We start from the raw sequence: 27,274 nt of genomic DNA, 5'->3' as shown, positions 1-27,274 counted from the left end.
ATGACTTCACTCCACCAGGACAGAATTTTAGTTGGAGTTACCTGTTGTGTGGTGACTGTGACCCTTTGGGAGCTGTGTATTTGGCAACTCCTCAGGTTCAAAGGAGGTAAGAAATTATTCTACCCCATTTGAACTCTTTGGGTTCTTCTTCCTTTCCTTAAATATTTAAGCACGACTGCTGACAAACATTACATCCACGTTGCATGCTTCTCAGGTGGAAATATTTTTCTCCTTACAATGATGTTTAAAGAAGCACTCCAAACTTTGTATGCTGCTGTAAAACAGAATAGGGTGACAAACAATCTCTGGAGTGTTTTTGTTGTAATGTGTACACTGCTCATGACCCCTTTGATATAACTTTGAGAAATGTCTTGACATTTTCTCACTCTTCTGGTAGAAACCTGATTTATTTTTCAAAAGACAAAAATAAACCTCTAGCTAGTATAGTAAATTGCGTTTTAAAAAGGAAATATTTACTTTGCAGATGCTTGTATGCTTGCATGCATATAGCACCTGTTCATGTTTTCATTGCAACCTGCATTGCTGAAAAATTTATTGAAAGCATATCAGAGATTTGCATTTTCTCTATCTGAAAATCAGGTCAATATACTCTTGTAAAATATTTCCGTGTGCAAACTTGGAGCAGAAAGCTGGTCAGTGGTTCCTCTCAGCAAAATACTCACTACATTGATGTGATACGAAACTATGCATGGACCTATATTCAAAATACATTGAAAGAATCAAATAGTCCTGGCTGCTTGTCCAGTAGAGAGTCAGACATGATTTAAGACCAAGAAGCCTGAAGAAAAGTTTATATGAGGATTCATTAGGTTACATTTACTTTAAGAGATTTATCAGATAGTTTGTAGGGGTTGAACATAGCTGAGCCCCAGAAAGGACACAGAAATAAACAGTGATTATTTAACATAAGTCAATAATAATCTACCTTTGCTAATATGCTCAGAGCTTTGTTTGACTTGACAGAGCCAAAGCCAGATGAGATGGGAGTTAAGTCTCAGTGCAGCGTGGGGATACCTCTGCTTGTGCCTAACACAGCTGCAGGCAAAGAGCTGCTAAGAAAGGCATTTCAACTGCAGCTACTTCAGGGATGGAAAATAACTCCATGCCCATCTGGTGCACTGCTTGCTGTGTATAGTGGTAGAGCTTTTTCTTTGCTCAGATTTCAACCACAAGCACCAGCATCAACCGTTCCCATGACGCTTGATTAAAACATGCTCAACAGTTCATTTATGACCTGGTATTATGCAAGAATCGTATAGTTTTAGTTTAGAAATATATATGGTCAAAAATCAGCAGGCTTCTTGACATGATTAATGTCTGCAAAACTTAAAAGACAAAGAGGATGTTTTCTGAACCTTAAAACAAAACCAAAAGGACCCCATGATTTTAAGCCAGTGCCACGATTACTGGAGCCTGGTGAGTTACTGCATGTGTAGTAGGTGTGACTGCATTAGTCAGCTCAGGAATTTACATTTGTGAAAGACACAAGTTTCCTTCTGAAAAAAAAAAAGCTTCGTGAGACCTTGAACAGTAGGCTAAGAAAAGTTACCAGGAAGCACTAAATAGAGGCACAGTTTCGCCTGACATTAACAGGTCCCGTGAGCTGCTACAGAGGAAATCTTTCGGGGAATGCAAAGGTAAGTGAGGCTGATGCCCTTTGCTGTCACTTTCCCTTTGCTGCACGGGCTTCACTGCGGCTCTGTCTACACCTGCAGGGGTAAACGCTGAACTTTTTACCCCACAGCTGCCTGTTGTTTTTCTGTTTTGTTGCTTTCAAAGGAGTGTCAGCCCAGTTTTCCTTTCCACCTTTCCCTTTCTTTCCTTGCACTCCTTTTCAGCCCGTGACCAACATTGCCACAAGCCGGCAGCAGCAGCAGCAGCAGCTCCAGCACTGCTCCCACCTGAGGCTGTCCCAGCCACTGCTCCTCCGCTGGCAGCCCAGGGTCCAGGCGTTTGCAGGGCAGCCCTGCTCCCTCCCTGGTTTTGGGATCCTTTGTGCCACATGACCCAGCAGTCTGCCTGGCCTGGCTGCTTCGGGTTTGTGCTCACCAAGCAAGGCAGAGCCTTGGAGCTGTGCTGCAGGCTTCCCAGTGTCCTGTGGGCTCCCAGGCTCCCAGTCCAAAGCAGGGTCTCTGCCACATGGCCCCAAGTGCCACACTGTGTGCCTGGCTGGTGGGACAGTGCTGCTGGGCACTGCAGCAACAACTGCGTGATCAGACACCCAGCTCCCACAGATACAGATGTTCTCCACAGCTGCTCAGCTGAGCCACACAAGTCTCAATTGCTGGAGGAGATTTCCTTTCCTTCCTGTAAGATTTCCAATGGAGAGATGATGTGTTTTGAAAAGCTGCTGGCTAGTACAGACACTACCTAGTGACACTTAGAGGTTATTCCACTATCATCAGAGACATCTGGCTGCAGTGGAGCAGAGACAGCCTGAAACACAAATGCTAAATAGCAATAACATGAGCAAGAGCTGAGCAAAGAGTGCCAAGAACAGAATTACCTCTGCCACGTGGCACAGCTAATTACTTTGCAATAATCCTCCAGTTATATGAATCCCATTAAAGAGTAAGAAGTTAAGCAATCTCTTTAGTTCAGGGAGAACATTAGAAATACACAGTGACACGTGTTCCTGGCAGCGCCATTTACTTTTGAATGTTCTGGCTTTACTCAGTTTGCCAGTGTCTCAAAGCACAGGCATTAAAATATCAGATCAAAAAAAAATCAGATCAAAAAAAAAATCAGATCAAAAAAAAAAACCTCAAATCCAGTTTTCTGCATTATTTGAAGCCATACACTACACCCAGTGCATAGGTGTGCAATTTCCACTGTGAACCTTATTGGAAAGGATTCCAACTCCATCCTTCACTTAAGGACCTGGTGAGATTGACTGTGAGGAAATCTTGGTCTGTGGAGATCCCCCAGATCTTGGATCCATCTTTTTAAGACTGAGGTCCACCAAACCCTTCCCTGTTGCAACCCCTGCTGCAGAATACCCCTTAGCCATTCAAGATTTGTCAGTCTCTTTCTAAAAAAACCTTAACATTTTCAGAGCTCGCTGTTCACAGGAAATAACACAATATGTTCAGAAATTTCTGAGACCCGCAATTTCCCTACAGTTGCTTAGACAGTGCCTTTTCGTTTCCTGAAGCTGTGGCAGCCAGTTCAATGACTACTTTGAAGAAAACCTACTATTTCTGCCAAAAGACAGAATAAAAATTGTCACCTGTCCTGGAATGGGTATAGAGGCTATGGCAGAGATGCAGCATGGGGTTTTTTCTGTTTTATCCTATAATGCCTGTCTTCAATAATAGCATCTTTATCTGATTCTTGGATGTGTGACTATCCATGTCCTTGTTATTGTTCTAGGCCCTTCAGCACTGGGAATCTGCAGCATTGTTTTGCCTTCTTGGTCCCGTGAATTCCTGCTGAAGCAATTTGGGTTTTTTATGGGCTCAAAAGTTTGATCTGGAGGGCCACACTCCTGCTCATTCAGCATCTACACAAAACTGTTCCCACCTACATTAGTTTGGGAACACAAATTCATGTTTGGAAGCTTTGACCCCACGTTCATGCCATTGGTTTAGGGGCAAGGGACTGAGTATATGGGTGAGATTATGGGTCATGTATATATTTTTAGCTGAGGCTTCAAAAATGTCATGTTTCCTTCTTTCCTTCATAAAATTAAATAGATACATTGTTTTACCTACCCATTAATGAAGATTCATATACACACAGCTTGATTCTTTATTTACACAGGCACTACAGAACCCATGGAACCTCTGTGCTTCTGTCTCAACAGTGGCAGCTGTCAGGACGGAGCCTGAGTGTGCCCAGAGGAGTAAGTGGGATCTCTTTGTCCTATAGGTCACTACAAGCCAGGCAGAATGGGCAGCTGGAATAATTTCTGGGAACCTCTCCACTTTGGGAGATCCCTGACCCTTCCTGCTGATGAGACCTGCTCAGTGGGGTCAGATCTGCAAGCAGTGCCATGCCTCTTCTTGCTTGGTGATGCCGTTTTTTTCACCCACCTCAAAGGAGTAATATATCTGGGAAAGACATTACAGGTTTCAAAAATCTGTGGCCTGTTTCTAGCTAATTTGGCTGTTGTTTGAATTCCCCTGTTTGAAGATCACAGTGATTTGAAAATCTGATTCAGACCTCAGTGACCACTGTTGCCATGTCTGGATTTGCCCTGTGTTTGAGGACACCATCCACCTCAGCACGCTGCAGGACAATGCCTGCCTTCAGCTCCTGCTGCCACTGGCGCTGGTCTTGGATGAGTCAAATTTCCTACACCTGGAATAGCACTGTCCTGGTTGACTCCCATTTCAGTCCCCTCTGCCACAACATGGCTTCTCTGTACTGCCCTGTGCTGGGAGGCTGCCAGCTCACCAAGCTGCAGGATCTCCAGAGCTGGTAAAATCCCCAGCTCATACTTTCCCAGGCCAACAACCCACAATGTGGCCAGTGTGACACACAAATACACCGTCATGTGTCAGCTGTGCTTTTGTCAAACAATGTGAATATTTGCTCAGATGGATGTCAAAATATCTGCAGTGTATCCAGGAAAATATGCTTGGTGAAGATGGATAGGTAGATGGAAAGTCCAGGTCTTCCATGTCATTTCCCTTGCGACAGGATGGGCAGCACATCCAACAGACAATGACGGATTGAATGAGTTCACGACTGATTGGAGTATTTGGGCAAAATGTTTCAGAGAAGTTGGCTTAAATAATCATGGCTTGAATTTCAGCACTGGAAACAAAGCGTTATGATGATTCCATAACTCCCTTTGTTCACTGCTCTACTGTTCTGTATTTGATTTGCTGTGAATTGCCTTAAAGAATAGATTTTAATAGCAACAGTTGTTAAAATGCATGAGGTAGGAATGTTTGGACAGATGCAATTAACTTGAAATCATAACAAACATTATTGAAGTTACAAACCCTGAATTCTACCCTGTGTTCCTGAGCAATGTTTATACTGTTCATCTGTCTGCTGTTCCACTTTCTTGGCACCTTCTTTAACTTGCTGATCAGTTTCAACTAAATTTACTAAGTGGTTACAGATCTTAAAGGTCTCAAAATCTTTTGAGTTTTGTACATATCAGTAGTTGGGTACAGAAGACCAACCCTATAAATATCTCAAAGAGGAAAAGGAAAGGAGACTTATGCCATCAGTAAGGAGGTGGAGGCCACATGACCAGTCAACCCAGTCTAGTCACTAAGATGCATAAACTACTCATGACATTTGTTTCCTCTTCACCAGCTAACAAAATGGAGATGTATATTTTATGTACTGAGAATATAAAGATGGATCTAAGAGGTGAGAGGGGCTGAGACATGATGGAGCATAAAGAGCATGAGATCATACTGCTAAAGGTGTTGAGGAGGCTGGAAGAAAAGGCAGTCACGTGCTGGGAGTATGGAGGAGGTGATCTGGTTTATTGCCAGGAAAAGAGAGCATGGCATACAGCGTAGACAACTTTTGTAACCCAGTTACTTTTGTTCCAACAATGATGAAAAATTTCCACTTGGCTCATAATTCATTGCTTTTCTACATTATGTCCTGGTTATTTTCTTTCACAAATCATGACAAAAGGCCTGGTTTTATTCTTACTTGTGGTTTGTTCTGTTTGGTTGTTTTGTTTTTTTTTTTTTTTTTTTGCTTTGTTTTGTTTCATTTTGTTTTGTTTTAATCTGGGTGATCCTAATGAAGTCAAAATATTTGGAATGATTTGAGACTTGCATCAGTGGGAAAATTTTACTTCAGATGGACTCTCTTTTTAAAGTCTGAAATCAAGTAGTATAAGCATATAAACCAGCCCAAAGCACTTTTGGATGAAGGCTTGAATAACTAGACAGAGAAAAAAAAAAAGTTTGAATAGGTACTCCTGTATGAGTACCTATTCGTGTATGAATGCATATGTGTTCATAGCAACTTATTCTTGGTTTTCATCCATCAGAGGGAAGGCAGGATCACCACAAAGGCATTCAAATCCATGGGTCTAGAGAGGATTCATTCAAGACAGCTGAAAGACCTGGCTGATGCCCCTGTGGGACTCCTGACACCTATGGTGATGAAGAGAGGCCACAGAGAACTGGAAAAAGATCCATATTATGCTCACCTTTAAGAAAGGTAGGAAGGAGATCTGGGAGAACCATAAGCCAGTCAGGCTTACCTCAGGTGCTAAAAGAATTTTGGAACATGTCCTCTTGGAGTCTATTTCCATGCATATGAGACACCAGAAGATCATCAGGAACAGCATGGATTTACATGCAGGATCAATCTGAGTAACTGTCTATGTAGACAACAGAAAAGTAACAAGATATAATACACTTTGATTTTAGAGATGCCTTTGACACCATGTCCCTCAGCATTCTTGTTTGGTAGGTGAAGACACACAGGTTGGGTGAATGGACAACTCACTGGGTTGAAAATTACCTCAACAGCTAAACTCAAGGGGTAGCAATCAGTGACTTGATCAGGATATTGTAAAAGTAGAACAACTCACTGGTCAATAATAGGGCAGAATCATTCAGTGTCTTCATCAAAGACCTGGACCATGATACAGCACATCCACTCAGCAAGTATGCCCACAACACTGAACCTGGAGCGGGGCAGAGGCATTGCTGACACAGTTAATGGCAGAGCTTAGGTGCAGAAGAACTTGAGAAACCTGAAGATCATTCCAACAGAAACCTCACAGCATCCAACAGGAATAAGTGCCGATCTCTGTGCCAGGGACATTGGTACAGACCAGGAATTTGCTGGAATTGGCTGAGAAGCAGGCCTGCTGGAAACTACCTGGGAGTGATGGTGGATGCCAACTTCAATATGAGCCAACAGCATGCGGTTCTCTGCAAACAAGGTGGAAGAGCAGCTGTGTTATGTGGAGGGAGACAGGTTGATGGACACTTTTACCCTGCCCCTCCTGGCACTGGTGAGGCACCACGGGGAAATACAAGCTAAGGTTTGCCACCAGCAAGCCAGGTAAACCAGACGTAGGGAAGCTGGAGAGGGCTCAGCAGGATGCAGTAAGGTCAGTGAGCGGCTTTGTCACTGTTGTCCGCAGGGACAGCGTGAAGAACGACACAGAAGTCCAGGATAAAATGGGATTATTTAATTAATTACAGATTTGTTTATACAGCTTTGTTTGCATAACATCATTAGGTGCTTGACCATACACCTCCCAGAGTGATTGGCTGAATGGTACAGCACCCATTTCAAAATATTTTCTTCAGTGTGGAAAACAAGACTGTGCATAACAAGTTTGCACCTGTGAGATAAAGTCTTGGTTTACAAAACCCTCTACCCTGTTTTCAGCTAGCTTGCGTGAGAAAGGAGACTTTCACAAGCAGCTGTAAAAAGCTGGGAAAATAAATCTGCCAGCTTTTTTAGCATCTACAGGGCTTTGGACAGGTGGCCTGCAGGAAGTATGGAAGGGAGCTGAACTTGTTCACTGTGCTGAAGAGGAGACTGAGGGCAGGGCTAACAGCAGCCTCCAGCTGAGAAGGAGTTGCAAAGACCATCAAACCCAAACCTTCTCTGCACCGCCAGAAGGTAAAGTGAGACATAGAAGTCATAAGATGCAGTTTGCGATGCTGAGATTGAGCATTAGGAGAAATGCTTGGATTTAAAAAGGTAGCGTGTCACTGCAGCATGTCTCCTGGTGAGGATGTGGAGCCTCTGTTTGGCCTAGATGCCCTCCAGAGGTTCCTTCCACCAGATTTTTGAGACACCTTGTCCTGCTAACCACCTTCTGGCAAGCAAGGCTCGGGGATGGTGCTGTAAGGCAGCCTCATCTTCACAGCATCATGCATCCTTATTTGCTCATAATAATTCGTGTAGAAGGAAAGTGTCATTGTATAATAACTGAGGCCCTGTAGAAAACAAGATCCAGAAAGTTAAGTAACCTGACAAGGAAGTCCATGCCAGAACACAGAGAACACTCCAGCTTTCCTAAGCCCCCTCAGGACCCTGACCATAAATATGCTTGGAGTCAGTCCTGCTAATGGGACATAGTCAGCTGAAATGTGGTCTGAATTAGCAAAAGTTAGCAAAAACAGGATATTGCAAGTCCTAAGATGAAGCAAAAAATTCTCTGCCTATGTGCGGCAATATTTTCCCCAAGTGGTTGCAGTTTTGTGAGGTAAATTTGTGTTAAGTTATAGCAGTGTGGTACATGAGAATGTAATAGGCTCCTCTCTTGGGTCAGGTCAGGGTTCACCAGGCTCATCATGCTGCTTTTAGATGTAGCCAGTATCAGCTGTGGGGTCTGGGGTGGCCAGCCTGTCCCAGTCCAGCAGACAGCAGGGCAGAAACTTCCTGCACCAGAAGCCATATCCAACCCATCGCTGTTTAGAGTCACCAAAGGACTGTTCCCCATTAGTTGTTCAAAAGTGTGTAATTTTGCCCCCCTGCTGTATTCTGTGGCATTAGGTTATCAAATCTGATTTCTGCCCGGGTATTAAGACACCAAAGGTGAGGCTTTACAATTTGTCACAAATTTTCTAGGACTAAAGCAGTGAAAATAGAAGAGATGGCAAAGAGTATGGGCTTTTAAGACTTCATTTATTTCAAAAATATCACTTGAGGCAGCTTAGCAGCTTGGGTTTAGACAAGATTTACCTAACTGCTTTTATTTCATTTAGGGCAAAAGATTCAATGAGCTTCTATTGTCTCAGCACTATTTTATTTTTGAAAACTGATCCTTATCCTAAAAATATTTCATTTGGATATATCTATATATATTTTTTTCTGTGCAGTTAATTTTTGTGACTACAGTACTGAGACAGTGAACATTTCTGAAAGCAATATAAAAACCTTTACTTTTGAACGGATTATAGTGGGTAAATATGGTCACTCCTAAGAAAAATGTGCACCTCATATTGTGAGTGGTATGTGTTTCTTTCCTTTTGCTTCCACTTCCCAAAAGTAAATGTAAGGTTTGTGAACAATGTTGGATTATTAGACCAGATGAGAGGTCTGTGTTTGAAGCCAGAACTCCATAGCACAAACTTTTCTGCAAAGCTTTCTACCCCAAATGCAGAGAATTTCAGGTACACATGCTGAGATGGATCTGTGCCTGTCTGGGGCTGGGAGGAGAGTCAGCTCCTGAACAGCCTTTTAATAGAAAAACAATCTGTTTATATCCTACTATTTAGCATTAGGATTCAGGATGCTTTCCATCAACTGTGGTTCCACGACCTGTCTCAGCGTTCAGAGACTGTGTAGAGGAATAAATGCTGCATGGCTGCTCCACATGTCCTTTGCATTTCTTTCATGAATTATAAACAATGTTTTTCAGGACATGGTAAAGAGTCTTTCCGACAGCTCAGTGCTGATGCCAGTGCCCCCCAGTTAAGAGACGTGTTTCTGCAGCTCTAACATAATGAAAGCCTGTCTGACTTTGACATAAAGAATATCAGCCACTCTGACAGGACTGTGTACATGAATGTAAAATACATGCTCTAAAAAGAACAATAAATAGTTAAATAATTGATGGTCACTTGTAACACTGAAAGACAAAATTTTACAAGCAAACAGAAAATTACACTGCATAGGGTGTCACACCCACAGAACAGTTTTAATTCCCAGTGAGGTCATGTGTATGTGTGAGAGCTTCTGTACCAAATGCATATCTTTCTGCTTTTACAAAATTACAGATAATGCTTCAGTAGCAATCCAGACGTGCTCCAGAGAAAGGAAAAATCCTACTTTAAAGCCTCCCATCAAATTCTGAATTGTAATGAAAAGCTGGACTCCTTAGCATCACAGGTAATATTAAATTAGTATTTAAACATCCTGGGGAAAGAAAGGGGAGTGGGAATGGAAAATTGAGGCAGGAAATATATGTTATGTTCATCAAAACTTTGCAGAAAGCAAAATAAGTGACCAAAGCCTTTTCCAGTGGCATTCTTGGCATGTGTCTGCTTTGCAAATGGCCTGAATTTCCAACAGTGATCATTTTATTTTGCTTGGGCTTGCCTGGACACAGCATCCTTTTTATTATTTCTTAACTGGCCTTCAATTTCCTCAGTCAGGTTCCCAGTTCACAGCAAATGCCTCTGAGCAGAGGTGAGGCCGACCCAGGGTGCCAAATTGATGAGAACATGCAAGGGATTTGGAGAAGACTGGCATGAGGGTGATACTGACACTAACATGTTCAGAAGGATTAAGAGTGAAGCCTTTCCATTCCATCAACATTTCTGTCCACCAAGAATCCAGATTCAAACTCTCTTGTATGAATGGCATCCATAAAATCCATAAATTCCATAAAATCCATAAAATCCCTAACCCCCTAAGTCTAGCTCTAAGGTTTAGCTCTGTGTATCTGCAAAACATGGAGAGCTGAACATGACTAAGCACATTACAGTGACTGCTTCCCTTCTGCTGCTTCTGTGTTTCATTTCCTTATCACTAGCCCCAATTGAAAAAAAAAAAAGAAAAAAAGAAAAAAAAATACACCAGGTACTGTCCCTTTAAATAAGAGAAGTCCCTTTTCTCGCAGATTTTTGCTTGACTACTGTACCTTCAACCCAATGCTTCACCCGCTTGGATCCTTTCCTGAGAAACCCTTGAGCTCAATTTTACATTTTCCCAGTACATAACCTTCACTAAATGGCTCAAAGTAATATATAATATTAGCAGTATCTATTTCTAGTGCCAGTAAGGTGTGACCTATGGGTTTTCTGCTGCCATCAGTAATGTGGGGTTTTGTTGGGAGCTGTGATGTCGGGCTGCCATCTAGTGAGCTGAGGGCTGCTTGGGGATCTGGGGAATGGGAGGAGGAAGTGCTCATGCTAGTGATCCAGAGACCAGGTTTAAAAGGATTTGATTACTTTTAAATTCAAATATTCACCTTGAATCCAAGGTCATGCTAAAAGTCATAAGCAAGAACAGTGAACACAGGTGTTCATGATGTGCTGTTGGTCCATCATGCATAGGCAGATGTTTTCAAGTCAAATAATATCATCTCCAGTAATTATAAAAGCAAATTTCCTTCCTCCCTGTGCAACACATTCACTTTTCTTACCTACCATTCCAAGATTTATCGACGCTTCAAAGCTGCGTGATAGAATTAATCTTGATTTTGGTAGCTTCCCAACATAAATAATTTGAGAACAATTCAGTTATTGAAGCAATTCAGTAGAGATATTCATTGGCAGTATTAAGAAATAGAGGACTTCACCTGATGACTGGCAGATTTTCTGTCTCTTATTGTTATCTAGCTACACCTTCACATATCATATATCATATACCATAAATCATATATCAAATATCATATATATCATATATCATATATCATATGACTCAACTTCCTTTTATGTTTAGACTCTTAAGATGCAACAGACATTTTCTCCATTCAGTGCTAACTAACTCAAACTGGACCCAGCCAGTGCTTATAGCAATTCTTACTAGTATCTCCAGAAGAAGAATATTTTATTGTTTTGTTGGTGGTTTTTTTAATATTTATTCCAAGCTGACACTCTGTATAATGTGCTGAAGTGAGGATAATGTACTCAGTGCAGGTTATAAGCACTGTGTTGGGAGGCATGATTGTTCCAGGGGACATTTCTCAAGTTCCTCTGATGGCCTGTCAAAAAATCCTGTTGTAGTTATTTAAGGAACAATGAAAAGTGTACAGAAGTTTATAGACTCAGAACTCAGTAACCTCAAGACAAAGGAGAGGTCCTGCTGCTACTTCATGGCAAGGTGTGGAGAACAATGGGGCCAGGCTGTTCTTCAAGGTGTGCAGTTTTAGGATGAGTGCCCACAGAGTCAAGTGGCAACATGGGAAATTCCAGTTAGATAAGAGAAAATTTTTCTTCTTTACACTGTTCAAACAAGAGCAATTTTCTGAGGGAGGTTGTGGATATTCAAAGTGAGTCCCTGAGCAGCCTGGTTTCAGGCCCTGCTGAGCTAGGGGACCTCCAGGGCTTCCTTCCAACCCAAGATACTCCATGAATTCATGAAAACAATCTCTAGGGAGAATCTGCAAATAACATGTACTTGACATTAACATAAACATTTTAGATGGCCAAATACTTGTATATTTTTATTTTCTGTGAGAATGTTATGAGGTGGTGACTCTTTTTCCGTTTTTCATTTTGTTTCTGTTGAATGACATTTTCCTCACAGGTTGAAACTGCGTGCTCCAGCAAGGTTTCAGTTATTGCAAATAACACTCAAATCCTCACCTCCGTGCCAGACCAACTGACCAGAGAGAACATCACTGCTGCTGCAAATATAGCAGCACAGATTATGAAAAAGCCAAATGTTCCAGAAGACTTTCAGGTGACTTCTGTGAGGACTAAAATAAGACTTGTGGGACTTAATATTTGGGATATCAATTCTGTCCCCCCTCTACCAGCAGAAAAGACACTGTCCTTTTTCTTAACTGTACATAACACTACAAACAATGCTCTAATTTTGCCATTTAACAGTTATTTAAGCATCCTTGAGCACATACTTGTGGAATCACTGTTGGGTCTGTTCTCAGAGCGGAGTGTAAATTTATCAGCTGTTCAGATGTATATCTGAAATTTTAATATGAGCACCATTTAATGTTTAAGTTGATAATTTAATCCTTCTTAAGTTAATAGAAGTGTGGAATTTACGAACCCATTGGCACAAAGCCTGTGGTCTCTTGAATGGCTTCCTTTGCTTTTCTACTCTGTTGTGTACTTTCAAGCAATGCTCGTTAAGTGTTCTTACTTTGCCCATTCAGTGTGTAGCACATGGGGTGATTTATTCAACTGCATTTGAATATTGCCTTTTTTTTCCGCATGTCTCAGGCATCTGTGGCAGTAATGGCTACAGTGAGTCAACTCTTGGATGCCAACGAAACAGAATTCATCCACAGTAATCTTGTCAATGCTACAACCAGGTAACTTCAGCTTTTGCCATTTTCTTTAGATGCAGTCAACAGCATTTCCCTTTCTGTTTAGGTTGAAAGCAGTTTGTGAACAAGTCAAAATATTTTTAGCTTTCAACGCCAATGTTTAATTTCCAATTTCCACCAACATACACATTGCTGGATTCTTCTGCGTTAGAGAAAGGGTATGGATAGGAAACAAGGAGTGCTTCCCACTGGAGAACCAAATCAGAGAGGAAGCTCAGAAACTGAACCTGTAGTTGTATAATAACAAATAATGATAACTTTTATCCCACTCATTATTTTGATGCAGCCTCATGAAAACAATGGAGGAATTTTCTTTGACTGGCAACATCTCACAGCCAATGTTGCAATCCAGTCTGCTCCACTGAAATTAGGGTCCTCTATGATTCTGTTTTTGGCACAGAGAAGTAAGTCCTGTGGGTTGTTGGATTTACCTGGACACCGCAGTATGAACCATAAATCCTAACTCATACACTGCTAATGGTGAAAAATATAGCACTGGGAAAGTATCAGACAACAAAACTAGAAATACAGGAAAATGTTCCTGGGCTGATTGGTGGCCTCAGTACTGAAGTTCAGATACTGTTCAACATTTTAAGTCACAGTAAGTTCTTTCTTCTTTTGAAAACTGCAGCTGGGAAAATTTTTAATGAATATTCACTAAAAATCTCCTTTGGGGAAAAAAACCCTTAGCTGGTTGGTTTTTATGCATGCTGACGCCTGGTACAAGAAATGCACGTGTCAAATGAGCTGGATAATCTTATTTATAGAAGAATGAAAAAGTACATGTCATGGCTAGAATGCTTTTGGTGTCTGGGACTTTTTCAGTTGTTTTGTTTTCTAAAATTGAGAGTGTGTTGAGTCTTTGTCCATACCTCTACAAACATTGAGATCAAGAACCAGTACATATTTACTTTGCCTGAAATCTGAATATATCAACCATTTCAACTAAAATTACTACTACTGTCAGGTGTCAGCCAGGACATCCACATCCTACCACCTGCAAATTGGATTACCCACTTGGGATTTTTCCAGATGTCCACTGCACTCTGCAGTGCTCAGAGGATAAATTGGTATTGACCAGGAGAGGAAAAAAGAAAAAGGTTACAGTTCCTCTGCTTCATTTGCTTCAGAAGCTGGTGGGTGTGGGAGAGCTGAGTTTCAAACATGCATTTCTCTGACATCACAAGAGTTTCAAACCAGGCACCAGAAACCAGCAGACTTGTCCTCAGTCTCTCCGTGTAGTGTCAGTAACACTGAGACATCACAACAGTATAACAAAGGTGAAGTTAGTAGAGCACTTAGACACCATAATGGTAAACAAGCCCACAGGGAAATGAATAATTCAGTCCTCTCAGCAGGATTAGAATAAAATGTGAAGAGATAAACCAAGTAACCTCACACACCCAGCACTGACAATAAAAAAATCACTGAATAACTCATTAACTGTTTATTGCCACTTCTGTTCACTGTTTCAGACAACAATGTGGAAAAACAGTGTGATCACTGTTTCAGACAACAATGTGGAAAAACAGTGTGATCATGTAATTAAAGCCTTTATCATAATGCCAGTATCACATAACAGTCCCCTCAAGACAGATAGATGTCAAAAGCTTGTCTTAAAAAAAGTCCCAACAGATTTCTTCAATATTAAGTGCACATTTATGATATTTTCTTGATATACAGTTACATTAGTCTCACCTGATGATCAAATCAGAGAGTGATCAAATCAGTCCCTCTTGATCTTAAATCAAAAGCATAAAATCAATAACAAAGTCTATTATATCATCCAGGATTTTGCTTCCTCACTTAAGCTACAGTTGAGTGATTTAAATAATGTAGTGAACTCTAATTTGCTAGAAGTGTGCAAAAGAAACGCAGTCAAAAAGTGGGATCTGAAGGCAAAAAACCAGGCAGTCTCCTCTGACTTCTCACTAGCAGTAAACGTCCCTGGTGTGACTATTTCTTATTCAGTATTATTAAAATTCTGGCCATTTGGACTGTGTGCATATATTGGCATTTAGGATATTATTTTCCTCATTTACCAGTGTTTTCCCCCAGAAATGACATTAAGAGAATGGTAATAATTATTTTCACACCCCACCTCAGCAAAAATTGAAGATGTCTCTTGACATTCACGGGAAGAGCAGCCCTTCTCTACTACTTATATGGATTCTAAAAAAAAATCTGAACAAGAATCTGTAAATGCTGAATGTGTGCGACAGCATTGTGTAGGCTTCTCCAAAAGCACCAGCTTCTCTGATACCTGCCATCTATACCTAGTTTTCTCTTTGCCTTGCAAAGGTTCATCAGACAGTGGCAGAGTTGGATTTGTCCTGTACCAAAATGACAAACTCCTCCTGTCCACGGTTTATCAGAGTCTCCACAGTTTCTAAACGAGTCATCTCTGGCAATATTGATGGCGGAGTAGCCAGCAGTGCTGAAATAGCCTTCAATCCCAAGGTGAGAAACACCATGGCCAGTTTGAACCACAGGCTGCCCTGGCCCTGCTGCATTCTTCAGGACTTAGGGAAAGAGATTCCAGCAGAGAGGGGGTTGGGGTTTTTTTGCTTTGGTTTTTGGCAATAAGCAATTGACAGAGTTTGTGGGATGTATACTGATACAAGTGAAGCGTGCTTGGATAATGTGGCATAGAAAATGTTCTTCAACTTCTGTACTAAACAGCTGATATTACTGACTCCGTACTGCTAAACTGGGACCTTTGTGAGCAAAACTGTATTCCATAAAATGTTATAGGTATGCCAGAGTGGATTTGTCCTAGGGTCCATTAGTCCTATATCAAGAATGAAAAACCAGGTCTCTGGAGGACAGTCTTTCTCTCCAGAAGACTACCAAAATCTTGGAAAACAAGAAAAAGTCAACATGACTGGCATAGTTCAATATGCATATTAATGTGGGGAATGTTCACTTTTCATGCTATCTTTTAACTCCTACTTCCAGTTAAAACCATTGTGTGCTTTGACTTCCTCCACGAGGAACTGATTCCAGGTGTTACTACTTTCTTGCAGGAAATGCTCTTATGTGAGTGTCCATTTGCCAAAACCCCAAAATTTTTAGATAATATGCATTCATGTTTGGCATGGTTTCTCCCGAAAACAGTAGTTGGCTTCTTCTTACAACATTTAACAAAGCTTTTAAGGTCAAATAAATACATATGACAGATCAGTAATCATAACCATGGAACCATACAGATAAGTGATGCAGGAAATGTGTAATTTCTAAGGAAATTACTGAAACAAACTTATAATTGATTTTTTTACTCCTACTTTTATTCATAATTTTAAACAGAACTACCTAATACCATGAATGGTTTTGTTCACTTCTTATTTGCACTCCAAGCTGCTTGTTGCTCATTAAAAAGTGGTTCTAATTGCAGTACCCAGCAGAAGTTTGTTGTCTGAAAATGACTGCATTTGGTGTATGAATGCCTGAGCACCACTGTGTGGCAGAAGTGGTGGGGTGGGTTTATCGTTTATCATTGTTTGCTTCCTGTTCCAGTGTGGATCCAGCTCCGGTTGGCAGTAACACAGTGCTACCACAAACTGAAAGCTGTTGTTTGGCTTACACAGAATTCAGCTGGCAGTTGTTTAATGCTGTGGGAGTCAGTGGGAGCCTGAATCCTAATTACCTGAACAAATCACAGGAATTGGTAACTTCATTGGCAATCTTAACTGAGAAAGGCATATAAAGCAAGTTTAAAATGCCAAATATGCTGTTATTGATATCATTCATAAGGTTTACTGGAAACCCATATATCCCTTGGTAGGCACCAGCTTCCCTTTCAAAATCAAATCACTGTCAGTACACACTGTTTGCTGATGCCATCTCTGTGTTTCTGTAGACCCTTTTCCCCTTGTGATCCCAGTCCCTGGTACACCACATCCGAACTGCAGCTGTGTGATCACGCCTACGTCGTTTGGGATTACACTCGAAATGACTGGAGTACCGCTAGCCGTGCAAAAGGGAGAGACCAGTTCTTGAGATGCAGGTGTAATCACACCACTAATTTTGCTGTTCTGATGATAGGGCATTGTCTTTTCTTGAATGGGAAGAGTCCAGGGTTGTTTAATGTTTTTGGTTGGTTGGTTGTTTTTAACTCTAAGACCAGCATGGCAATAGAAGGGCATAGGTGCACTCAGCTAGAACGCACAGGAGTTTAAGATGTCCCCATGTACTTCATGTACTTGTTTCTGCCCCACGGCAGATCTGGCAAATCGGGCAAGTTGTGCCCAAGCTGCTGAATAGCCAAATGTATTGGCAAGTCCTGGCTTCCTCTGACACGACCTGTGGCTGTGCCACCTGCTTGTGCAGCTCCATAGCAGGGAAGGGCTGGCCTAATTCATTCCCCTTGCTCAGCTGTTGTAGCCTCCAGCTCTGCACCTCCATTGCTGCAGCTGGTGGTTGAATGAGGGTTTGTCTAAAGGCTAAAGTGCCCCCAGATGAACAGTAGAGTAGCCTGGAATCTGGTCTAGCTGTGGCACTGCCTTGTGCTGGGTAAATAACTCAGAGGATTTAGCATTAACTACTCCCTTTGCTTATATGCTTATAAAAGCACTTGCTCTGTAAATATTAAGCTTTCAACCGTAAAGTTTTATACATTGCCCTCTTGTACTAACAAGACTATTTTGGAATGATTGTCTGTTTCTGACGTTTGTTATTCTTTCAGTATTTATTTCAGCTTCTCTAAACAAAACACACCCTGGATAAAATCACGTATCTGTGGTCACTAACTTCAGCATGCCAGCATTTCAGAGTTCATTTTTACCGTCTTCACAGAACAGCATTTCCATATTTTTACTATTTATTTGTTTCTGTATTTCCCTTTATGTTATGCATGTCCTTTTTGCACAAAGTGACTTCTAACAAAGATTCCCATCTGTTTATGCAAACACAACAGCATTTTCTGTTTTGCTGAATACATTTACATTTACTTGCTGCTTTATTGTCGCTATACAAACATAGACTGGTTTCAATTTATAATTCTTTGTAACATCTTACCTTAAGAAGATCAAAAGAAGAAGTCAAAATTTAGAATGCTCACCAGTATGAAAAGTTAAAAGCTGCTTTGTCCAGTCTGTGTCACCTTGCATTTTAAATGCATAATTTTATCTGCTATTTTGATGAATACCCGATCAGCATTGTTAAATCTCTTTTTGGCGTTCTTCACAAATTTCTCTAGTTTTGGAGTTTTTTATTATTTTTATAATCATTCTGTGTGATCTAAAAATTCTGGCAATGGCTAGCAATAATCAAACTTTACTAGAACATTCTTGCTTCTATGTGCAACTAGAAACACAAATTTCAGAAAGAAATTTATCTCTTCTCATCTAACTGATACAATTTTATTTTCTAGGCATTTCAGATCAAATATAAATATGCAAAGCCTTTGGATAATATTTCTTATACTGGAGTTGGATTGTCCATGGCTGGTCTGGTTATTACAATTTTGTTTCAAACACTCACTAGGTAAGAGGGAAGATGTTAAACTGCAAGTGTTTTGCACTAAGTTACAATATTCTGCTCTGCATGTAGTTTGAGAAAACAATTAAAAGTAGTCAGTTTAGACCATATTGCAATATTATTGATTAGCAAATAGTATTTTTAAAAATAGCTAAATCACATAGCATGGCTCGGTACCTGCTTACACCTCTGTTACTGCCCTGGCCAGGCACTGACAACACAGACCCAGAGTGCTATTATCGTTACACAGGTCTGTGATACATGTTGAGATTTTCAGTTCACTATCTCAATACTAGGTTTTAAAAATGTGTCACAGTGTCCCACCACCAGCGTGACCTCTCCCCATACCCCAGTACTACAATGTGTAAACAGTTATCTTTTTTCTAGCTGGTAGCTGCTTGTGTTACTGTTTTATTGTGAGTGACTTAATACAAACACAATTGCAGCAAATTGCCTTGATGGATGTGCTTGTGATTAATGGTGTCCTGTGATTCCCCTCTGAACAACGAGCAAATTGCCAGCAGAGCTGTAGTTACAACAGATGAATGCATGTTTCTCATCCTGCGTGTGCTAATGTAGATTTGGAACAATTCCATCGAGGTTATTGTTTTAAAGATTGTAGGAGCTTCCAGACTCTGCCTTTTAAATGCATTTATTTATGATACTATTTTATATAGATAAATACATACTTATATATGCATAAAAATACATATTTATACATATGCATACATATACGGTATATAATATATATCATGCCAAGGGAGGTGGTGGAGTCACCATCCCCGGTGGTGTTTAAGGAAAGACTGGACAAGGCACTCAGTTCCATGGTCTACTTGATACTGGTGGTGTTTGGTCATAGGTTAGACTCAATGATCTTGGAGGTCTTTTCCAACCTCATTGATCCTGTGATTCTGTGATTCTGAGACAAGACAAAGTTTGGAAGTTGAGGTTTATTATTCTGTTGCACTTTGGAGAATAGTTAGAAATACTTGTTTTATGCTACTTCACTTCTTAACACCGAAAAAAAGGATTCCAAAAAGAGCAGAGGGGAAAAAAATAAAATGCATCCCAAACTGCTGAGTCAAGGCCTAGTCCTAAAAGGTGCTGGGTATTTTGTGTTCTAGTCAAAGTCAGACAAAACTGATGGATTTGTTAAGCTGTCTGAGAGTAACGTTGGTGTAATTTTGCGAACAAGTTATTGTTTTGGTTTCTGTCTGTATTGAAGTTTGTACTCTAGCTTGCTTTTAGTATAAATGAAAATGAGAAAATATTTTCCAATTTTTCTTACTTTTCTCTTCCTTTTTTCTCCTAAACATATTCCTACCAATAGGAAAACTCAAAAGTTATCTGTAATGTGAATGTTAGTGAGTCTCTGCTTTTCTATGCTCATTTTTAACATCATCTTCATCTCTGGAATCAAAAACCACACTGCCAGGAAGTGCAGCAATGATATCACCAGATGCTACCAGCAATACCTTCCTTATGATGCCACCAGTAACACCTTACTTACCTCTGACAAGGGGGATCCTCCTGCAGACTCCTGGTGCACAGCTGTGCCTGCCCTACTGCACTATTTCTTGCTGGCAACATTTCTGTGGTCAGCACTCAATTCTGCACAGTTGTACCTATTGCTGCTCAGAGCCATCAAACTGCTGCCTGGACACTCCCTCGTAACCATGTTAGTAATTGGATGGGGTGAGATTTAAAGTTATCCATATGGCAACTTTTACAGTACAGAGTACATTCAGGGAGAGTTGTAAAGACAGGAAATCAGCAGAGAGCAATTACAATCAGTGTCTCTGGGTTAGTGCCACGTGATTTATTATCTCCTGTTGCTGCTCACACTACTGGTATAAACTGAGCTTGTTTTTATTGTCCTAATAAAACACTGAAACTGATAGCTTGGTCACTGGCACAGCAACACAGGCCTGTTGGGTGCAGGAGAAATCTTCACAGTAATCAAGCATTCAACAATCTGCTTCTGGAAACTAAGTAAAAAATCTTTCAGTTATGGTGATGTCATATGTGGACTTAAATTCCTGATGTAGAGATTCCCAGCCAGAGCCTTGAATACATCCAAAAGCAATGAGTGACTGATATTATTTGTTATATATTATTTATTAATAAACAAAGAACACATTCTAAAGTCAGTACAGCAGTTAGCAACAACACTGCAGACTGAAAGGGAAATGCAAAGTACCCGGAAAATGGAAAAATTCAGACAGATGCTCACTAGGTAAAGTGAAAATCTCAGCTTGTTTCAAGAAACTCTTCTAATGCAGTGTACAGGAACACCTGTCTTTTCCATGTTGTGTATTCAGCTTTTGTGTTGTACTGTTTCTGATGGCACCCACCAAGCAGTTTTCAATCCTCATTGTTCCATTATTATGTCTTGCATTTGTAGAGGCAATTCCCCTGAAACATTTAGAATTCGGACTGCACATGCAAGCCAGGAAAAGTTCAGCAAAAACTGCCTGGCTACGTGGCACTGTGCTCCCTCCATACGTATCTGCATGACAACACAGCATTATGTTCTTCAGTGTGTCCTGTGACAAGTCACACACATCCAAACCAGCATGATTCTGACTCACTGCTTTTGGATCTCTTTTGAGAGCACAGTAAATGCACGGCAAGCTGGAAGGTCTGTATTAGGGATGAAGAAGGAATAGACTTTAAGGAGCATGTTTATTACCCAAACAAAAAATTGTGCATGGGGTTCCTCTCCATGAGATGTGCTGCCTAGGGTGACCTGGGAGGCAGAGACGTGGAAGACAAGAAGTGAAGCAAAGGCACTGAGGAGGCAAACTTGCACAGCCAAGCTTCTTGCAGGGTGAAAGTTACACTCTGCATCAATCTGGTATGAAATGCAATGGTGTCTGGTGCAGAATGTTCTTAAATTAGTTTCTCACTGCTGACCAGAAGTTAGGGTTGCACAGTTGTGATAAGGGAGCCCACTACAGCCCAGGAGGGAGCTTGCTCTTTCACCATTGGTGTTGGCTCAGGAAGCTCTGTTGAAACTCTTTGATGGCAAAAAAATCAGCAAGTCATGGACATGAGCTGCCCTCAAAAAAATAGTGCTCACAACCCTCAGTCCTGCTTTTTGTCTAGGCTACAGAAAACCCACTTAACTTAGTACAGTGCAGGTGAAACATAGCTCTTAAAATCTATGAAATTTCAGAGGCAAGGAGCTATTTGTGTGGGAGGGAGGTATGCCTGTGCAACCGAACAATAAAATGCTAATGTCTCTCTTATTAATTAGGAATCCCTGCCGTAGTAGTTGCAGTAACACTTGGAGCAACTTACAGAGAAGGAAAAGCTCTAAACTACTGACTTCTTCTTCTAGGAAGAATTTTAATTTCATGTATTATTACAACACTTGCTATCCCCATGCCTTTTGTGATGGCTTATTATTAATACAATTCTAGATGTACTGTTGGTACACTATTTTGTACATCTAAGTAGTCAAAAGAAATAGAAGTCTTCACTTAACCTAGACATTCACTAGAAGGAAACACATTTTCTCCTCACTAAGGATTTAGGGTACTGAATCTACATCTGCCTTGAATCCTTCTGCAAGACTGTGCAGTCCCCTGTGAGTTGAAGTGTAAACTGTGGACACCCTTAGCCTAACTGATACCCCACCCCTACATTTAATCCTCACATTTATTTAAAATCTGGCCATAATAACAATATACCTATTTGCCCAGTGTTTTTGGCATAGGTATTCAAGTGCACACATACCAAAGTAGGCTATCAGGCTTGCAGTGTACCTTGGAGATAGTGGATGATAGAAAAGAAAGACAGACTTGTTTAGGAAATGTAAACACAAACCCCCTTCCAGATGGTGGTCATGTTGTGATACTCATTTAGGGCGTGTGACTTCTAATTTGAGATTATTTGAAAATGAAAAAGAGGTGAAGGTTATTACAGGATAACCCTGTTTTTCTGAAGTTGTCCCTGTTTCTTCTTCAGCCTTTGTGCATTAGGTCTGCCCTATTATTCTTTACTATAAAATATATCCTAAAGATAAAGGTGCATGTGGTGGCCAGATATCTATTTGGTTATATTGTACCTTATTATTTCTCCATGTCGTTTGTTTGATGTATCATTTTGCATTCCCAGAGAAAGAGAAGCATGATTGAAAGCCCTCATTTCTCAAGGAATGGCTGCCTTTCAGAGCTAAGTTAATAAGACCTATAAAGCACTGTAAGGTCTTTCAGGATGAAAAGTGGAATATTATTCTGTTTTGTTTTGGTATTCTGAATAATGTATCTGAAGTATCTTTTGAACCTATCTCTCTTTATATTCAAAGTTGATGGCTTGCAGCACTGGAACAAAATCAGAATCTCAGAGTGCAAAAGCCCATGTTGTGGTCATTCCTCTTGACAGTAGCACTCCTGCTTCACATCTTGATCTTCATCAAAATCAGTATCTCTGTGATATTGAAGAAGAAGACAAATTTGATAAGGTGAGATGGCACAGGACTCCTCACATCATTCAGCAGATTTATTCCTCAGTCTCTTGTCACCAGCTCAGACTTTCTTGTCACAAACTCAGATTTTTTACAAAACCTTTATTTTAAAGAAATGTATAATTTAAGCAGGCAGAAAATGAATTCCATTTGTTACAATGGGTCGGACGTTGTTCAAGACAAGTGCATATCAATGAACACATTTCAGGCTTTTGTCCCCCTTTTTGGATTGCAGTGTCAGTCGACTTCAGTGACAGTTATTCCCAATTTAAATCCATAAAAGTGAGAGAAGAGTGGGTCTAGCCAACTGAGAATTATGAATTTCTCAGCACAGACAAACACCATGCCAGTTCTTGAGTAGCTTGAAGCAGATTTACTTGCTCAGTTTTACATCAACACTCCATGTATTGTCACAGGCTGAATGTCACAAACCCTCAGTGTACACTGTATTATTTTAAAAAGGATTGCTCTAATTTTTATTAATCCCATGGGACTGATCCATTCAATAAAACTTTGTACCATTTCTTCATTTCTCTATGTACGATTTTCATGGTTGGAGCAAACAAAATACCTTACCTCTGAGTCTGTTCAGGCTTAAGAGAAACTGGATATTCAGACATCATGGGCAGCTAATTCTTATATTGAAAATTAAGTGCATTTGCATGAACTTATAAGCATTCTAAAAAACTTATAATAGCTAACATGCTAATTTTCAATTGGCTTGGTAAACATCACTTTTTAAATTAAAACCAGATACATCCAAGCTGCATACTCTAAACACAGACTAGTCTGATCCATTTGGTTACATTTATTTTTCTGGATTTCTTCTCCAAATGATACATCAAACGAATGTAGGGAAGTGTATCTTCTCAACTCACCTTAATCATATCTTTTTGCAATACAGCCCAAATATATAGAAAGTTTAAAGCTCAAATAGATATTAAATGGTATAGAGAAAGAATTAATAACTTCTTGTGTCTTTGTGCTTCTAGGAATAAAAAGGATTCATTAATGAAAAATATGATTAGCACTGTCTCTATAGTGATAGTGCTTGGGATCACCTGGATGATCAGCTACCTCATTTTAATAAGTCATGAAAAAACAAGTCTTGCTTTCAGCTATTTGTTCTGCATTTTGAATGCTACCCAGGCAAAGTATTTAGCAACTCTGAGACCAATAACTGAGATTTGAAGAAAATAATAATGAGATTTATTTGTTCTACAGTTTGATACAGTATGGGAACTTGTTGGAAAGCAGTTATAGGGATTCAGAATTTTTGTTCAGAAAGAGATGCTGGTCTGTCACACATAAAACTCTTCCCATTGTACAAATCAAGGTGGGATTTTATTTCAAGGTCAGCACTGAAAAGACTGTTCTGTCTGGGTGTCTTCTCTTACACCAAATCATATATAAAATTATTTTCAGAAAGAATAGCAGGAAAAAATTCTTCTGCATTAGTTGTTGGAAAGAGCCCCAGGGAAGTAACAAGAGCTTCATGGCTTGAGGCTTTTCAAACAGATACTGAAAAAAAGCCTTCAGGAAAGTGTCTGCCTCTTCTTTCCCCCCACAGCTCTGCTGGATTCCTGGCTTTGTATTCCTATAAATACGTCCCTTCATATAAGGCATATGCAGTACTAGGAGTAATGGATTCTTCATTATTACACCCCTGGCTATTTTCTATAAAACAGCTAACTGGAAATATGTGAAAATCCACCCATCCCCAAACAATAAGTTGTTTATTATCCTTTTAATCTACTGAAAACTGTGTGCCTGTATACCAGTGATGATCAGATCTGCAAACTCTGTGGAAAAAGTCCCAAGGTGATCATACCACACTGATGGACAGATTGTGTCAAGGATTTAAAACTGAAATAATGAAAAGGAAACAGACATCCATCTATTTAAAAGCATAAGCCTTTTTTTTTTTTTTTTTTTTTTGACTCAGGATTCTGCTGCTTAATCCTTGAAATGAGAATTTAGAAAACCAGGTATAGAAATATTTAAGTCTTTATTCACTCTGTGTGAGTCTGGCTGAAGTGCTGATACGGCACACCACATTTAATGCTTATGGCATCCTCAGCCAGGTCTTACCTTCATCCTATCCAGCTGAGGGTAATAATATGATCCTGAGACAGACTCCTGAGACATGCTAACTAATCCATTACAATGTGCAAATGAGGTGCCTATAGCTGGGAATCACCTACATGGAATAGTTTTCCTATTGAAAGTGCTTCCTGTATTTTAAGGTATTAATGTAATTGTTAACAGTTACCGAAAATCATTTTATGGTTGTTTTTCGAATCAAGTCACATTGACTAATCTTTTCTGGTTTTAACAGCAAAATATTTACTCCACACTTTCTCCTCCTCTACAGGGACTCCAGATTTGTATTCTGTGCACTTTCAGAACACCACTCTTCAAGAAAAAGTTTCCAAAGTGTTTCTTGTTTTCCAGGTACCACTGTATATGCATTCAAAACCATAAAATATTTCAAAATCACAGCCTGAAAAACATTCACAGGAAACTTTCAGATCAACCCAGATCTTTCAGATAGTATTTCCTTGTCTACCTTCCCTAACCAGAACTAGAAACCCGCAGATATGTGAAATGCAATGCTGCATTTTTCATGGTTTGTTTCATGCAGCTCTCACAGGCATCTTGAATGATGGCCACAGTTCCTCAGCTGCATGTAGCTGGAAATAGATCGTAAGCTGAGACCACGGGGAGCCAAAAGCGGGACCACGTGCTGGCAGGACAATGTGACTGCAAACCAGGCAGGCAGCACCAGAGCTTCTTGGTGACTTGTACTCCAAGGTCTTTGAAAGGACCTGAGCTAATCAGTTTTATACTCCAGTACAGATGTATAGAAGTTGCTCTATTTATGCCCTTTGTATATTCCAGGCCTGCTGAACGTGGCCAATGCACTGTAGCTCTCCTCTCCCTTTCATAAGTAAAAATACAATTTAATTAGAAACCAAAGGGTAAATCAACAAGCAGCATAGTTATACATACACTGTGCATTATACATGAGACTTTGAGTGTCTTCATAGAAGTGTTTGATCAGTCCTGAAAAGTCCTCCATGTCTTAGAAACCCATGCTCTCTCTTATGAGGCAGAAAACAAGCGTTCTGTAGTGTTGATAAGCCTCCAAAAAGAGCAGTCACATCAGGTACAAGGCTGAAATTCATCATTACTGCTCCAGAAAAAGGAGAGAAGGTCATTAAAAGTTACCTAGGATAGGTAGTCCATACTTTTTATTTTTTTGGACAGGAAGTTCATTTATCTGTGGGCATCCATTTTTTGTTTCTAAGTCCAATGTATAATGCTTGCTTTTGGCAATTCCTTCAATTTCCTTGAGAAATTTTCCTTTAGAAATTTGTGTGGTTTAGGAAGGATGATACTTAGTTGTGTTGTAAAACATAGCTAGGCACTATGAGGATGGCTCCTCAAATAAGTGATACTATTTCTAATCACTGATATTTTTCCCCACAAAGAGAAGTATTCTCTAAAGAACATCCCATTTAATTTTGAATATCTCTTTTAAAAAACTAATAAAAATATTGTTTCCATATTATCCCAGAAAACAATCAAAAGTCCCAAGAAGAACTTGAAGTATTGAATTGGAAATGTTGACTTATTTTAATAATTAAGCATCCTGTCTCTAAGTATTTCAGATGTGAATAAAATCCTGTTATAGCCAACACTGAACATGTCTTGCTTAATACAAAACATTTTCAGAATAGCCCCCCCACTCTCCAAATTATATATTTTATGGCTTTTTTTTTTCTTTTATCTGGGGAATCCTAATTTTGGAAATTGAACAAAGTAAAATGATCTTTTTCAGGTTATATGCTAAATTGTTACAGGAACAATAGTTCAGCTCTTATCTACACGTGGAACATATTTATCTTCATAGTGTAGTGAACTTTGGTATTGTTTGTGATATGTAGACTTTAGGGATCACAAAGTTTCTTGTTAAAACCTTGGAAACACTGCTTTGATAAAGAAATGGATTGGGGAAGGACTGAATCATCAGTACAAAGGTATGAAATATGAGCGGCAGAAAGTATAATCTTGTCCAGTTTTCCAGATCTTTCCCATATTTTTTAAAGCAAAGATTTTTTCATTAAAAATACCCAAATATTTTCTGAATACTTTGTAACAGTTAGCAAAGAAGCCTCCTGAACCATGCTCCTCCTCCTCCTTGAAATGTTTAGAATAAAAATTTGTATCGTGTTCCTCTTTTCTCACTTCTATTTCAAGTTCTCACCTCCATTTTCAATCTGCTTACTTCTTGTTGGACGCTCCTCAGGCAGGGACAGCGCTCTCAGCAAGGACAAATACTACAAAAATCAAACAACTGGCATTTTTCTTGTCCTGGCAGAAAACAC

At 40.0% G+C, this 27,274-nt stretch overlaps 1 protein-coding gene across 1 annotated transcript; it reads left to right on the top strand.

Annotated features, from left to right (window-relative positions):
- Positions 1 to 25,606, top strand: ADGRG7 (adhesion G protein-coupled receptor G7). The gene is given in 22 exon segments (XM_042031668.1): positions 1 to 106; positions 3,784 to 3,891; positions 8,796 to 8,927; positions 9,696 to 9,760; positions 9,763 to 9,807; positions 12,172 to 12,327; positions 12,828 to 12,919; positions 13,221 to 13,270; positions 13,273 to 13,338; positions 13,428 to 13,535; positions 15,236 to 15,311; positions 15,313 to 15,393; positions 16,824 to 16,973; positions 18,305 to 18,418; positions 19,743 to 20,107; positions 21,672 to 21,739; positions 22,207 to 22,220; positions 22,725 to 22,880; positions 23,876 to 24,032; positions 25,258 to 25,309; positions 25,312 to 25,425; positions 25,428 to 25,606. Coding segments are annotated over 22 exon segments (2,319 nt in total). The 3' UTR covers positions 25,472 to 25,606.
- Positions 25,607 to 27,274: the final 1,668 nt, after the last annotated feature.

This window comes from Corvus kubaryi, unplaced genomic scaffold (assembly GCF_017639235.1).
Source record: "Corvus kubaryi isolate FWS band 111438036 unplaced genomic scaffold, C.kubaryi_AGA036_p1.0 37341, whole genome shotgun sequence".
Taxonomy (NCBI): Eukaryota; Metazoa; Chordata; class Aves; order Passeriformes; family Corvidae; genus Corvus; species Corvus kubaryi.
Note: the sequence above shows the minus strand (reverse complement) of the source record. Positions and strands in the feature narration are given on the sequence as shown.